Source organism: Uloborus diversus, chromosome 3 (genome assembly GCF_026930045.1).
Source record: "Uloborus diversus isolate 005 chromosome 3, Udiv.v.3.1, whole genome shotgun sequence".
Classification (NCBI taxonomy): domain Eukaryota; kingdom Metazoa; phylum Arthropoda; class Arachnida; order Araneae; family Uloboridae; genus Uloborus; species Uloborus diversus.
The window spans coordinates 181816792-181832944 of record NC_072733.1 but is presented as its reverse complement, the minus strand read 5'-3'; the positions used below and the strand labels follow the sequence as shown (position 1 = coordinate 181832944).

Here is a 16153-nt window from a genome sequence, read left to right as displayed (position 1 = left end):
TCAATCGGATCCTATTTTCTTAAGAATCTATAGTGCATTTACAAAATGATGCAAATACAAAAATAAGATTTAAAAACCATTTGGTTATTTTATTGGTTAAGTACTAAAGTTGAGAAATTTTCCCAGCTTTGCACAAAAGTTGCCTTTTCATACCACCTACCTTATCAAATTGGTCTTTGAATTTTAATTGGCTCTTTGAAGAAAAAGAAAAAAAAAACCCTGAGTCGCTTAGTATTAAAGAAGAGATTAAAAATAAAATCCAGCCAGTTTTATTCCTGATACTAAAAATTTAGTAACATTGCATCAAACGCAGAACTCATAATAAGTATCTAAAAGTTATAAGGGTTGCCTAGATGAAAAGTGGGCACATGTAATAACATCAGAATGAATGATTCAACTAGAGTGCCACTGCACAAGTATAGAGGAAATTGTACAAAAGGAAAGTCGTGCTATCTGTGGTTGCGCCCAGATCGGAAAGCGCGGTAGTACAGTTAAGGCAGCAAACCCTATCAGATCTGCCGAGACCAGGCCAAGCAAACATCGCAATCACCAATGAATCCAACGCCTTCGTTAATGAAATGATTCGAGTTAATTGAAAGATTAAGAGACCCTTGAAATCAGTGACAAACTCAACCTGAGTAAAGGAATGATTCACACTATCATCTCCTAAACAAATTTTCCGTTGGGAAGTTTTGGAGCACCCCCGTATAATCTGGACTTGTCCCCTTGTCCCTTCCACACCTTTGAGCCACTTAAGAGAGCATTACAGGGGAGACATTTCTATTCCGACGATGGAGTGAAGGAAGCCGTGCAGGACATGTGCTTTAATGCCCATGGCGATTTCTTTCTCTCTCTCTTTTGATTTACATTAAAAATATTATTTTTATTCAATTTGTCCACTTTTCATTTGGGCAACCCTTTTTTTGGAATTTGAGTTTAAAAATAAAATATTTTATATACATTTACTTATAAGAAAGAACTGTATCCTTTGGAATTTCAAAACCTTCAGCTTACAAGCAGGCAAGATGAACAATGTATAAATATAAAATTTAAATATGGAGGGGGGGGGGGCATTCACATGTTCAATGCAATAAGGGGCATGGGTCAAAAAATGTTGAGAACTCTTGGTTTAACCCAAAAAAAAAATCTGTCGGAGAAGAAATTTCTCATGGTAACCAGTTTTATTCATTAAAAGTTGCTTTTGTAGGTAATTTCTGCATTTATTAATGAAGGAGAGAGAGAAAAAAAAAAACCTATGTATCTCAGATTTGCCACGAAGGAGGAGGAAAGAGGAGGACATTTTCAATGCCCGGGTGGGATGGAGTCTGCTTGTTTTCTGTACAAAAGTGAATATCATATTGGCCAACAGATTTCTTTTTTAATTTTTTAAATTCTCATATGGGTCAAGAAATAGGTAAAATGAAGCAAATCCATTATTTTTATGTGCCTTTTGTAAGACCATAACATTTGCCAAACATTCGTAATCATTACGGGCAAATTGCAATAATTTGCAATTCTGGTTACTATTTTTATCTCAAAACACAAATGCTTCTTCTTAGTGTCGTAAATTTATAACAAAATTTAAGATAAATTAATTCTCACTTCATTTCTACTGCGTTCCATAAGCTCAACGGCGCACTGCCGTTTCTTCACCATTTCATCTCCTGTTTTTCTAAAAAACAAATTATGATTGCTAATAAGTTAAAGCAGGCATAACTAAAAACATATAATGTAAACAAATAAGAAATCACAAGAATGCAGGTTTGAAAATTATGGCAAACATATATATATATATATATATATATATATATATATATATATATATATATATATATATACAGACTTCAATTGTTGTCTAGTTCATTATAACACTTATGAAACTCACCGATAAAAGAGAACATATGCTTCACAATGTCTAACCATCTCAGCATCAACAGCTGTAACATATTGGTCATCAAATTCATACCACTGTTCATTTAAATAATTTAATGAGTAGGTTGTATAATGCCCAGCTGAAACAAAAATCATCAATTAGGTAAATCTTGCTACTTTAATATATCTATCTATATATTCATTTTCTGTGTTGTTATTTTTTTTCACTTACTACAATAACATAATTTACATTATTATTTGCATTTTGAGAGTTTTTTTTTTCATTGCTTTGCAGTGCATTTTCTGGTTAAATTTAACCATCTAGTAACTATCAATCTTTTTAAAATAATTTTTTGAATCATTATAGCCCAACGTATTATGCTTATTCAAGGTTGCCACTCAATTCTGGGGAAAAAATTCCTTGTGTTTTCCCTGTATGAACATGCAGCATTACAAGCAAGCAAACACCGTTATTTGAAAAAGAACATTAATATCCTGATAGTTTACAGGGGTCTGGCCAGAGGATATTTGGGTCCGTTAACGGACCCTTCACAAAAATCCGATCAACCGAAACGGACCTTTCACAAAATCCCGATCAAACAAAACGGACCTTTTACAAAATCCCGATCAAACAAAACGGACCTTTCACAAAATCCCGATCAAACAAAACGGACCCTTCACAAAATTCTGATAAACAAGATCGGATCTTTCAAATTGTTTATTGAAAGAGCAAAAGCGCATTTCAATACTATCTGTGTATTAATAGACAGATAGGGAAAAATATGATCTCTTCAGATAGGGTTACCAACTTCAAAATTATCACCACTTAGCGTCTGGCGTTGAACCTTTATAATGACTTGATTAGCCTGCAATTGATAAATAATTGCTACTGCCAAATAAATATAATGGTTGTTTGTTTTATCACAGCTAATTAGCAGTGGTGTTGTTGTAAACTTTTCTGAAAAGGCATTGGTAAGCACTTTTCTCCCCTCTCATGATTTAATAAACAATAATAATATATATTTGCGAAATGAACTTAGAACTGCAAAGGGATAGATAGTAAGGGTGGGGAAAAAATATGATCTCTTCAGATAGGGTTACCAACTTCAAAATTATCACCACTTAGCGTCTGGCGTTGAACCTTTATAATGACTTGATTAGAAAATATTCTTATTTTACCAGCTTGTCAATATTTGCATTTTTGCGGTGGGGTGCGATTTTTAATTGTTATTTTGGGAGAAAATTATATGGGTTTTGATTTTTCGATGCTAACAAGGATGATTAACTTTAAATAAACTCTTTTAATTACCGTTTTCTTTTTTTTTTTTTTGGATGTCTACATTTTGAAAAATGCAATCTTTTAACATCCGATATGAGAATCATATTTTGTTCTTTTTTCAAGCTAACTTCGCTTTATTAGGATGCAAATAAATGAAAAGTCTCTTTATTTCTGTTGGAACTCTCAAAGCAAAATTCCATTTTCTGTTATGAGTCAAAAATTAAAATGCTGAATAGATGGTTTATTTTATTTTATTTATTTATTTATTTTTTTGCGTCAACTGTGTCCACAGATATTAATGAAATGTTTATCATAGGACTCTAAAATGCAATTTAAAAAATTTTTTATCAAAAATATTTTTTTTACAAGCCGTTTTTATACTTTTGATGCCTTCACTTTGAGAATTGCGATCTCTTTGCATCCGCTATGGGAATCCGATTTTTCGAATTTTTGATGTTTATTACGCTTTGTTAAGAGGTAAACAATTAAAATATCTTTTTATTTTTGTTAAAATCACGGAATTTATAAGTTTTAAACAAAATTCTGTGCTTTTTAAGAGTCTTGGGTCAAAAAGTTAAATGCTGAACAGTATTCTGAATTTTATTTTATTTATTTATTTTTTTGTTACAGTTGTTTTAAATACTGTACAGAAATATTTCTAGTATAATTTAACATAATGTAGAATGGTAGATAAATATTGATACTTGAGAGAGCGATGTCACCCCCCCCCCCCGGCAAACATCAGATAAACACTCCACAAAATTTTTTTTTTTTTTTTTTTTCGAAATTATTTGATTTTTCACAGAATTAATTCATTTTTCACAAAATTATTTGATTTTTCACAAAAAACGGACCCTGTGAAAAATCCTGGACAAACCCCTGGTTTAATCACATGACGGAAAAAATATCCATACATAAAAATAAGGGGGAATAAAGAAGAATTCATTAAAACTGAAATAATAACATGGTGACTGAATATATTAATTTTTTTATAAGGGAAAAAAAGGGAGATTTGCCTTCACCCTTCATTACTTTGGTTTTTAAAGACAAAAAATGCAAAAGATAAGCAGAACAATAAATACTGATGACTAATCTCATGCTTTCTAAATTAAATTAGCATAAAATTCAAGATCCATGAAAAATAAAACAATAAATAATGTTTGCATTTATGATAGATATTTTAGTATGTAGCAGTTATTTAGTAGTTATTAAAAAAACTTTAAAATAACCATTTTTTTGGCAGTTAATATACTTAGGCATTTTTTTTTTTTTTTTTTTGCAATTTAAGGTTTAAAAAAATAACAAATAAAATCCCCCCTGCACTTTCTAGGTTTATAAGGAAATTTTTGAAAATTTCCTGTATTTTTCCTCTTTCTTCAGGGAAAATACACTTTTTGCATAGAACCTAACTTTGTACAGGTGTTGTTTTGACTAACAATGAAATTTTTCTTATAAAATATGAAAAAAAAAAAAAAAAACCATATATATACTAGTAAACTCTTTTAAGAATAAAAGTATTAATTTTGAGTCAGCTACATTTCACAGCAGAATAAATCATCAGTTCTATCAATATTTCCTAACTTTTTTTAACACATACAAGTAAATGAAACTTACATCCAGCAGTTCCATGATGGCAAATAACAGAGGCCAAGTCATATGTCGTTACACCACGAGGATAAGCTATAAGATGACAATGAAAAAATATATCATGAAAGCAATGAAAAGTAATAAAAAATAAAGAGAATTGTTTTCAAAACAAGCAAAAATTCAGTTAGAAGACTTAAATTTTTATTCGTATTTTTTAAAAAAAAACTGCCTATATCATTGTGTGATAATTACTCTGTGCTTCAAAATTTTTTCATAAGGTTTTGAAATATTTCATTATTACAATATTCTTCAAGTATTTCATAATATTAAATGTAAATATTTTCAATGTTAACTACTTTTACCAGGATCTGGGAGAATGTTTAAAGCCAGCTACTCAGAATCACTTGAAAGATGTAGGAAGTTACATATTTCAACAGAAGTGCTGATGGAAGATATCCTCCTAAATTTTCCCTGTCATACAGCAAAATGGGTATATATGCTCCATCTTATTCATGAATGATTTTATTGTCTAATTAACAAGATTTCATTTCCACAACAATACAGATATTGAAGAAGTAATTTTTCCATCAATTCCCTTTACAAACAATCCTAAATGCAAAAAATCAGGCATTACAGTTTTGGTTTGGACTGAAATTAACCTTGAATTGAAAATTGTTGGTATGTAATAGGTACAAATTTGCTGCTAAGAAGCCTGCAACAAATACAAAAACTACAGGAAAGCTTTATCAGGCTCTAGTTTCATGAAAAGTGTAGAAGTACATTCAGAAGTTGATATCTTTCATGTAGGGACCATTGCAAAGCACTTCTTGCAGTTAGTGAAGGATCAACTAAACATTGAAGTGTTCCTCATGAGTGTATACACTCCTAAGTATGTGTATCTAAACATGATTTCAGTAATGTAAAAATCACATTAACTACAGAATTTGGGCATTTATTGCTTTCTTACACATTTTCTTAATTATTGCACTTTTAATCTTTTCTTATTCTTTGAAATAATTAATATTTAATAATTTAATAGTCATTAAGAAAGATACAACTGCATTTTACCGGAACAATTCTATCATTGGATAAAACATTCATGTGAAAAACATTATTTGTACTCTTTTCAACTATTTCAAAAGCAATGAAGTTTTTTTTTTTGACTTCCACTAAAAATGAAAATTAAAATGAATTCAAAAAATCATTGTCAATGATAAATTTCAATATATATATATATATATATATATATATATATATATATATATATATATATATATATATATATATATATATATATATAAATTCATGAATAAATAATCTAAATGAAATTGATGATGCAAAATGCAAGAACATCAAAATGAAAAAAGGTGAACCAGCGACCGACACTTTCTCAATGGGAGGACCGGTCCCTAAGTTTTGCGGCTTATTTTGCTAAACAGACTTGCCTTGTGAACTTAGGGACCGCTCCTCCCCTTGAGAAAGTGTCGGTCCCTGGTTCACCTTTTTTCATTTTGATGTTCTTGCTTTTTGCATCTTCAATTTTATTTAGATGTTTATTCATGAATATGTTTGTACTGCATGTTTCTAGCAGTTTTGCGCTGGCATTACAGTACACTTTAGTATTTATTTTTTCATTTTTTTCAATGTCTTTGAATTTATATTTAAAATATGTTCTTAAAATGTATCTCATGTTGTGTGTATATATATATATATATATATATACACACATACATATTTTGAAAACAAAAATTTATGAACTCAATGCAGTTGATATTGATTGGAGAAATACAAAATTTTTTTTACCACATTATTAAAACTAATTTAAAATACAGAAAAAAAAAAAGAAGTCATTTTAAATTTTGATAAAACAAAGGAAAATATATTACTGTTTCATGTTTTTCTCTATTAAATAACATTCTGAGAACTTTTTACACACAGGCTTCAGTTTTGTAATAAACTCACATATTGATGAAAAAGTAGAAAAAAGACAACATTCATTTAATAAATATAATAAAAACCTAAGAAACTTACATTTATGTAAAAATGGAGACATATCCAAGCCTTCCAATGGAAAGGAAACATAGCTACCAATTTTAGAGGAGTACATAACTTCATGTCGAAAACGTTTTAAATGGATGCAGAGAATCTACAGCAATACAATTTGCAAACTTTTAGCAATAATATAAGAGTTAAAATTTAACAGTTCAAATATAACATTAACTTTAACAATACTTTGACATACAGTAAAACTTCGGTAAGCCAAAAACTTCAGTAAGACAAAATGAATCTTGATTCCCATCTAACTGAATGGGTAATTAATGTTATTTATTTTCAATAAGTCAAATTTTGTTGAGTAGAAATATTCGATAAGTCAAATTTCATTTCATAACTGTAGTCAAAGTTTCCTTGCTAATGTAAAGTCAAAATCATGTGCTTTTTTTTTTTTTTTTTGCTCTACACAAAGTATGAACAAAAAAAAAAAAAAGAAAGGAAAAAAAAAGAAATTGGCGTCATTTAATTGCATCAAAAGGCATCTAGACAAAGTGGACCTAATTAATCTCTGAAACCGATTATTTACACATAATTTGGCAAGTTTTTTTTTTTTTTTTAATTACTGTTTACTTCATTTCTTTCGGTAGAAAAGTAAAACCTGCACATGGGGTAAAATAAAACTGATTTAGAGCAGCCCAAAAATGTGATGGAAAAAATTACAGAGAGGTATGCTTATATTTGGCATTAGGGAATAATAGGGAAGTTTTCGATTTTTCAATTTTATTTTTATATGATAGAGTAACATGTATGAACATCATAGGTGAAAAAATTTTTGCGATACGATAAGTAGTTTTTTTTAAATTAATTTTTAAAGTTCAAGCTCTTGTGACGTCATTTGGCATAGGAAGTGACGTCATCCCCTCTTCCGCTAGGGGGAGAAGCGAAGGTCACGCATTCGACTTTGAAGACGAAATGTAAAACGCTTTCTCCTCGCATTTCTGGAACATTAAACCTCTCATCCTCTCGAAAATATTCGAATATCTCATTGGTGTTACTTGAGGAAGATTATTTAGATTGTGCTTTAACGAATCCGGCCTCCATAGTGTGTTTAAAAGGATTATTGAATTTCTAAAAAATAAAAATATCAGCGCGCTCAAAATGTTCCTAGCGAAAACAAGGGGTCTTCGGCGGAAGGCTGCCCATTCGCGCCCTGTGACGTAAGCTCGTGACGTTTCAGAAGCGCGCACTTTTGCGCGTGGATTTTTAAAAATTCATTAAAAATCAACCACGGTGTTTTAAAATTCGGCGATGATGAATGTTTTAGTTTTGAGGGTCAATTAACAATATCCAATAGCCAAAATATGAACATTTAATAGGTTGCAACTTCCTTATTCCACTTTTGACCAAAAGGGGGACGGAGGAGGGAGGGCTTCTGGATGGAAGAGTTATTTTTTGAATTTTGTAGTACTCTACAAAGCTGCTAGTCTTTCCAAGACTGGCCTTTTTTCGTTCGTTGTTATAGAAAGCCAATGTTTCTGGTGCCATTTCATTGATTCCTGAACTTTTGAGACAAAACTTCAAAATAGGCTAAGAGAATTTTTTTTAATTTTAAGCTGCAAAGAAAAAGTTGAGTTGATTCCATTGTGGCGTAGCAAAGAAGAAGGAAATTGCATTGAAGTTCGATGTACCTTTAAGTTTTCAACAATTTTTAAAAAATGAAAAAACGTTTTGATTGACGGTGCAAGAAAAAAAAAAGACTGAAAGAAAAGCAGCAGATGCACTGTGCGTTTTTAAAGAATCCTGTCCGAATGTTCCTGACTCCCTCTTCGATGCATTATAAGCATCCAATGACTCTTTAATGAAAGAACACATTTTGTCTCATAGCAATGTTTGACAACATACTTTTTTTAAGTATATTTTTGTTGGTCAGTAAAAACTGTTATATACTACATAAAATTATAAATTTGTTTTCCAACCAATACAAACTCTTGAATTTATGAAATTATGTTATACATTAATTACGTCAAGTATATATCATCGCCTCGGATATCCTACTGCTGCTTTGAGGCAAAGATATTATCTTAGATATAATATTCACTTTTTGCTCATACTATAAATTTATTAAGTTTCAGTGGTGGCATTTTACCTTATTATATTGATTTTGTTATTGTATTCAAAATAAGGCAAATTTTCGATAACTCTATTTTTTTCCTCATTCCCTGCTACTTTGACTTAACGAAGTTTCAAGTACTTTAAAACAGATGTTAAACTTTTTCTTGTTGATGAATGACTTTTTAATGTTACTATTCTGTAAAGTACTCTGAGTAATTTGATTTCAACATTTTTTAAGTTCACTAAGAACATATTAAATCTTTCACTAAAAAGCCCAGGAATGCTGGAAATTTCAATTCAAAAATACAGTTAAAAGCCCAAGAACACCTAACTTTTTATGCAAACAAGAGTTTCATTTTAACAGCAACAAATACTCTTAGGAATTAAATATCAAGTTTTTCCAACACTTTAATTACTTCTTAAGTGGAAATACATTATAAAAAAAGTTCCCAAACGTTTTCAAGGCACACCTTATGGCAGCCTTTGAAGGATTAGTATTCTTACAGCACCCTCATCATTAACCTCAGTAAATAAAACACAATGAAGTAACAGGGTTCCACGCATTATTTACTTATTGAGAAAGGCTTATGGCTCTTAATATAGAAGAATGGTGCACCTTCTTTTGTTGAACGAAAATGTCTGAAACTATGGGAGGTTTTGACAAGTAACTATGACTCTTTTGTGATGGTTACCTATTACCCTGAAGTGTTGACTGTAATGAAGATTTGATATCATAGGCCAGCATTTTTAAGGTAAGGGGGAGTGGGAGTCTTTCAAGTGGGTCACAAAGACAATTGAGGGGAGTTGTGAAGAAAAGTCAGGGGACAGAAGCCTACACATAACAATTTATTTCGTCAAAGACATGTATAAAGAAATTAAAGTACAATTTTTTGCAGTATATTACTCATTACATTTTGCCTGGTTATCAAAATAATTCAAGAGCCGTTGAATTATTTTCCCTTTTAAATTTTATGCATACATGACTCTTGGCTTGAAACAGATAAAACAAAATTGATTTGAAAATATATCATATACTCAAAGAGTGCAAATCAATAATGCTTGCACAGAACCAAAGACATGGTTTTGATTTTTGAAATCCATGACTTTCCTTGATTTTTCATGACTTCTGCTTATAATTTTTCATGACTCACAGGTTGCAATTTGTCCAGAAAAAAACATTTTTTCACAAGTATATCTAAATTTGTACTTCCTAATAATAAACATTCAACCATCTGACACGTTTCGAAAATTTCAAATTGAAGCAAAATGTAACAAGCTAAACTACAAGAGTCTATACACTCTAATGACAGAGATCTGCACTTAATATTGCTCTATTAAAGGGGTCCGCAGGCTATAAAGTTTGGGAAGCCTGGTAAAAAAAAACATACAAGAAAAGTTTAAAATAATCCAGGATAAGAAATTAGTAAAGTCCAATTGGTAGAATCCAATAGTAAAGAAAAACCAGTATGTTCTATAAAAACAGATGCAATCAGATTTGGAAATGCATGAAAAATCGGAACTGACGCCTAAAAGTGTAAGAAACTGCTAAGATGCATAAATTTTACACCTAACCAGTAAATTTCCACTGGCATGTATGTTCTTGAACTCAAAATCTATGACTAATTATCAGTTTCCATGTTTTTTTAGCATCTTTGGCTGAATATCAGGACTTTCCATGACCATTTTTGATTATGGTCAAAATTCATGACTTTAGGTGCACCCCCCCTATTGCCCTGTAAAGAATGTAATGATTTAAGAACTAATTACTGCAGTGTTTAACCGATTTGGTAGAAAGAATAAACTTCACAAGATGAAAAAGACAGCAAGTCTATTTTCTTTTAAAATTTGACCCCTTTCACTCCATTCACAACATTTTTCGTATTTAATCCTTTGCAGAAAATCTGCCCTCTCCCCATTGAGGAATGAAATCAAGTAGTTCTTATTCTTCAGCAAATTTTGCTTTGAGAAAAATTTTCAGATCAAAGTAAAAAAAAGATAAATTCTTTTGAGGAAATTATTTTTATTATTACTATTACTATTAATCAGGGATTAAGCTGAGTTTATAAGTTCTTCAGCAAAAAGAGTGAAAAATTGAATCAAAATCTTCAATAAAATGCTAAAATGTTGAAGGTTAATAAATATGTTCACATATCTATCTAAATGTTTCAGAGTTTCATTTTCAGTTGAAAACTAAATTTAAAATTCGAGTATTTAAAATTCAACTTTCAGGAAATAAATACACAACAGCTTTTTTTTTCAATTTAAAATTTAAAAAAAGTATTTAAATTGCATTTATCATTGAACTAAACCAAATTTGATTTTTCAAATCTTCAAATAATGAATTTATTGGGTAGACATACAGCCAATTAAGACTAGGTTTTGTTGAACTTCATAGTAATTTTAAATATCTTAGGTACGATTTATAGTAAAATAAAGAAGTGGTCACGCTTTGCTTCCTCTCTTGAACAATGCATTGTTTTTATCATTATTATAATTTGAGAAAAAACATGAAAATGCTATGCTTAATTTTTATAACTGTGACAGTAACCTTGCATTTTGCGAAAAATGTAACCGTAGCAGAAACTCCGCTTTTAACATTGGAAAAAAGGTTCACAGCCACATAATCATACTTCGGGGTCCAGTATCTTCCAAACTGCTGCTAAAAATATCTTACTGCCAGATTTGGTTACAATTCCCCTGTATTTATCCACTTATACTTTGTATTTGCAACCCTAATTATGGACACCAGTGTACACTCAAAAAAAGTTTAAAACTGAAGCTAAATAACATAAGTAAATGCTTTAAAATACTATTCCTCAGGTTAGAATTATTTTAAACAACTTTATACATTTATTTTATTAATGAACACTAACCTCCGGCAATTCAATCACTTTGGAATACTTAATGCCGTTTCGAAGCTTTTTACACTTTTCACAACTATACATGTTGTCTCCTTTCAATTCATCTGCAGAAAAAAATGCAGAAAGACAATCCTGCAGGCTGACAGATGGTCCCCAAAACCAGCTAAAGTGAAATTAAAAATTAGGCACAAAACATGCACTGCAAAAGTACAGTTGTAAAATAAATATATTACTTCATCAATATAAAAGGTTTTTTCAGTAAATTACCGTCCTATAACCAGGGCTAAGGCAGAAATGCATAAAATACACCACCAGCTCAGTCATTCAATCTGAGGAATGACTGAGCTGGCGGTGTATTTTATGAATATAAAAAAAAGGTTATTCACACTCATTGAAAACCATTTTAAATAATACATCTTTATGCATTTAATAAAGAGATCATTCCATATTAAATCAACAAATGGGTCTTACCATACCATTTTTGATTGAAATATTTTGTACTCCAAAACTGTTTCATATTTTTCTTGAAAACGTTTTATGCCTAAAACAGAGCTATTTTTTTGCTCCATGGGTGAGTAAAATTTAGCATTTTTGAACATTTTTCTAAAAGCTCTGATTAATTTCTTTAAATTACTAGGAAGATCAAACATGGCTTATTGTGAAATTGAAAGAATGAACTTTTATTAGTGATTAAAAAGAAATGAAGAAATTTAAAAGTAACTTTTAAATAGTTTTTGTTGACATCGGAAAAGGCAAAAAGGAATGAAAATTACTAAACGAAGAATTACAAGCATAGTATGTACTGAGACCCTAGCTGCGAAATGCCTTAATTTTTTTCTTTTTCCCCCCTTTTATTTATTTATTTATTTTTTTCAATGTCATAAAAACTCTTGAACCTGTGAGTATTATGGTGCAAACCGCAAATTCATGCGACAATTTGCTGGTTTTCTATGAATTTTTTTAATGTGTCAAGGACTTTTCGGACACCCTGTATTTCTTTTAAAGCATTTTAAAAGAAAACTAACTGCCTTTTCTTCAGGTTTTCTTCCTTCTTGCCCCAGTTCTTATAAAAGTTGCAAGCTTACACTGCATAAATTGAGCACCTTTTCTGGTGCAAGAACAAATAAGTCAACACAAGTTATTATTGTCTAAGCAGCAGAATATCATAGCAGACAAAAATGAGCTGGTATTTCGGAAACTGATGCAATGGGATTGCAATATGCATAAAAATTTAGAGATTGTCATGCAAAAACATTATATCTATTAAAATGAGTAAAGTTGCCATATAATGTGCAAAAGTTGGCAGGTATGTACATACTAAACTTACGTTTCATGTACAAGTGAAAAATACTTAAAAACTAGCTAAAAATAATACACATCAATGCACAAAAATAAAATGTTTATCCCTCTAAAAATTAAAATCAAGAATAATTTCAGAAAATTTCAACTTTTTGGTAAATGGCTCTACTTACTGTTCTTTTTTCAGTGAAAGAGTTACCTATTACTGGTAAATGAATTTTCTTTCTTTTACTATCATATTGTTTGGCAGCTTGGATTGCTAAGCTGTGATTCTTTTAATTAAATTGTTAAAAGATCGTTTTGAACCAACAGAAGGAAAAAAAATCCAATATACCTTAACATCCAACTAAAGAAAGAGCTAAACCATCCTTGATGACTATACACATCAGTGCATACACCAGTTTTCTGCTGACTTCCTTGAGATGCGTGAATCATGTGCAAATGATCTTTATTAGGAATTGGTAAAGACAAATCTTGGAATGTTTCTTTAGTTGTAGAAACCTATAAAAGGAAAGAAATTTTTTGTTTTATGCTAAATAATTTGTTTCACTACATTTAGGCTTAGTGTTAGAGATAAATGAGAAAGAGATCTTGAAAGAATCAAGAAAAAACATTTTTTAATTAAGATAGACATAACAATAAAGTTAGAATACAAAAGATAAGTACTGAGAAAATGAAAAAAAAATCAGCTGAAACTTTTCTTTCACAATTATTCATATTCTCAAATGACATGGTTGGTTCATGACAATGCTAGACAAATTAAATTTAATAATAATCCTAAACTTATTCATAGCATCTTTGTTATAAGTTGGCAAGAAGCCGAATAACATGTTAAAACAAAAAAAGTAAGAGTAAGGACTAGTCTCCATACAGTTGTTTTTTATTAACTTAAAAACAAGGCAGTTCTTACGGTGATTACCAACTGTTCACCCTAGCAATGCAGAGGATAAGCTGAATCCTTGATAATTATCTGATATCAATGTTTTTGTACGTAAACTTGTTCAGTTCTCATACTTTTTTTAACAGGATATACTGGTTCCAGCCCACAGTTGTATCAACATGTACGGCAATTCTGCTATCTTTCATTTTATCATAAATAATTCTCTTAATGCTTTGCAGAGGCAGAAAAGAAACAGGTTGAGCCATAAGGGATCCAGTTCATTTCCAATAGGATACCAAAAATAACTTTTGGGAAGAAATGCAGCAGTATTTGCAGTATATAAAGGGCAAGAAAAATACAATGCAAAAAATAAAAATCGATGAAGAAAATCAGCATTTATTACACAATGCCAGTATTCATCTTTTTTAATGACCAAACTACTACAAAGAAAAAAAAAATCCTTTCTTTTGATTCTCATTTTAGTATGTTAATATGAGTAGTATAAATGTAAATCTTTTATGGAATTGTGAACAAAAAAAAAAAAAAAAATCTTAAATTAAAAATAAAGAATAATAAATGAATTTCTTTCAACCTTACTAGCGCTCTTTAATGTTTTGGAAATAAACGTTTTTACAAATGAATGATACTTTGAGTTTAAAACTAAAATTTGCTACTCAAAATATGAAGCACACATTTCATTAATTAAAGCATCATAGCAATTATATTGTTTAATTTTTCAAAAAAAAAAAAAGAAAAAAAACTAAGATTCGAGGATGTTTCCTATTAACAACCTTGATATAGATGTCAACATTGGAACGATGGTTGCCTGTAGCAGTAGCACATGAAAAACATTTCTACTTATAAAAAAAATATCCTATCTGCACAAATAAAAAAATATATGCATTACTATTCACAGAATAATTAGAAATAATCATATAAAACTTTTATAAAACCAGAAAACATACAAAGAAAATTGGTAAAACTACATCACGATTCAAAAAATCTGTACACTTGATAAGCATGCACAGTACTAAACACTGATAAATATTTGATATTAATGGTAGATTGAAAAACTATCTTCTAAAATATCCTTCCTTAAGGTATCTTACCTTGTTTTTTTTCGTAAAAAATAGAACTGGATTTTAGAAGCAATTAAACAAGGCCAAATTTACATATTCTTGTTAAAATTGTTTCTTTGTTCTTTGTTTCAATCTTCTGCTGTAGACAATGTTATTTTAAGCCTTATATTTTACTATCATTTTTTAAATTTATACAACTAAAACATATTAAGTGAGTCACATAGGAATAACACGAGCATCCTAATTCAGTAAAACAATAATGTAATCTTAATTACAGCAGCTAGTGCAAAATTTTACTTTAACACTAATAAAAAAGTAGCTAATTCATGCTTCCTTTTATTACAAACCAATAAGAATCACGAAATACTATCAATCATGCCAATTACCATCAATGCAGCACATATTCCATTGCCCATGCAGAGTAAAATTCTATAATGCTTTCACTAATCAAAAAGTGCCATCATTGTGCCTGATAAGTACAATTAAAGAATTCTTCAATAGAAAGGAGAGGAAATTTTGAGAAAAGGATGAATTCTCATAATCATGAAATGATGACTTCTCACAAGGGATAAAACTTTTTCTAAAGGAACTGTAAAAATAAAGAAGGACGAAATTTTGATAAACTCTATAATACCTACAGATAATCTATTTGATCACAAGTACGCCTCACTATGTACAAGGGCACAAAGCTATTTCTGTACAATTAACATTATTACTAATCTGCAAACTCAGCATTGATTCATTGGCTAAATAAAATGACAAATTACTGAGTTTCTTGACCCAAAACTTCACAAAAAACTTTCTTCATGAATTTGAGCAAACTTTAACAAAACATGTACAATGCTAATAATTTTAAAACCAGCTTTAGTTAGGACTGAAAGTTTCAACCTTTTCTGTCACACTCAAGTCAAACATAAGTGCTGTAAAAGTGCATAAACTTGCCTTAAACTTCATAGTCAATTTCTGTCAAAATCTACATATAGCATGTGCTTTGCATGTATTTGAGAGCACACATAAATTTAAAAAACATATAAACAAACAAGAAGAGGTGTGGTGTGTTTACGTTAAATTTTAACACTTTGAGGTCTATGCCCGAGGGTTACTCGGTTTGCCATTATTGGTAAAGGGAACTAAGCCCGAGATTCTCTCCGGGTCAAATTTTTACTCTCTTAGCTATAAAAGTACGAGTTCT

General features: G+C 30.1%; 1 protein-coding gene across 1 annotated transcript in view; it reads right to left on the bottom strand.

Annotated features, from left to right (window-relative positions):
• Positions 1-16153, bottom strand: part of LOC129219078 (ubiquitin carboxyl-terminal hydrolase 20-like) — a 48852-nt gene that overhangs the window by 1013 nt on the left and 31686 nt on the right. The window contains exons 8-13 of the mRNA XM_054853397.1: positions 13337-13503; positions 11716-11866; positions 6770-6884; positions 4766-4831; positions 1886-2012; positions 1603-1672 (exon numbers count right to left, since the gene is read on the bottom strand). Of these exons, the coding sequence (XP_054709372.1) occupies positions 1603-1672; positions 1886-2012; positions 4766-4831; positions 6770-6884; positions 11716-11866; positions 13337-13503 (696 nt within the window). The remainder of the gene's footprint in view (positions 1-1602; positions 1673-1885; positions 2013-4765; positions 4832-6769; positions 6885-11715; positions 11867-13336; positions 13504-16153) is intronic.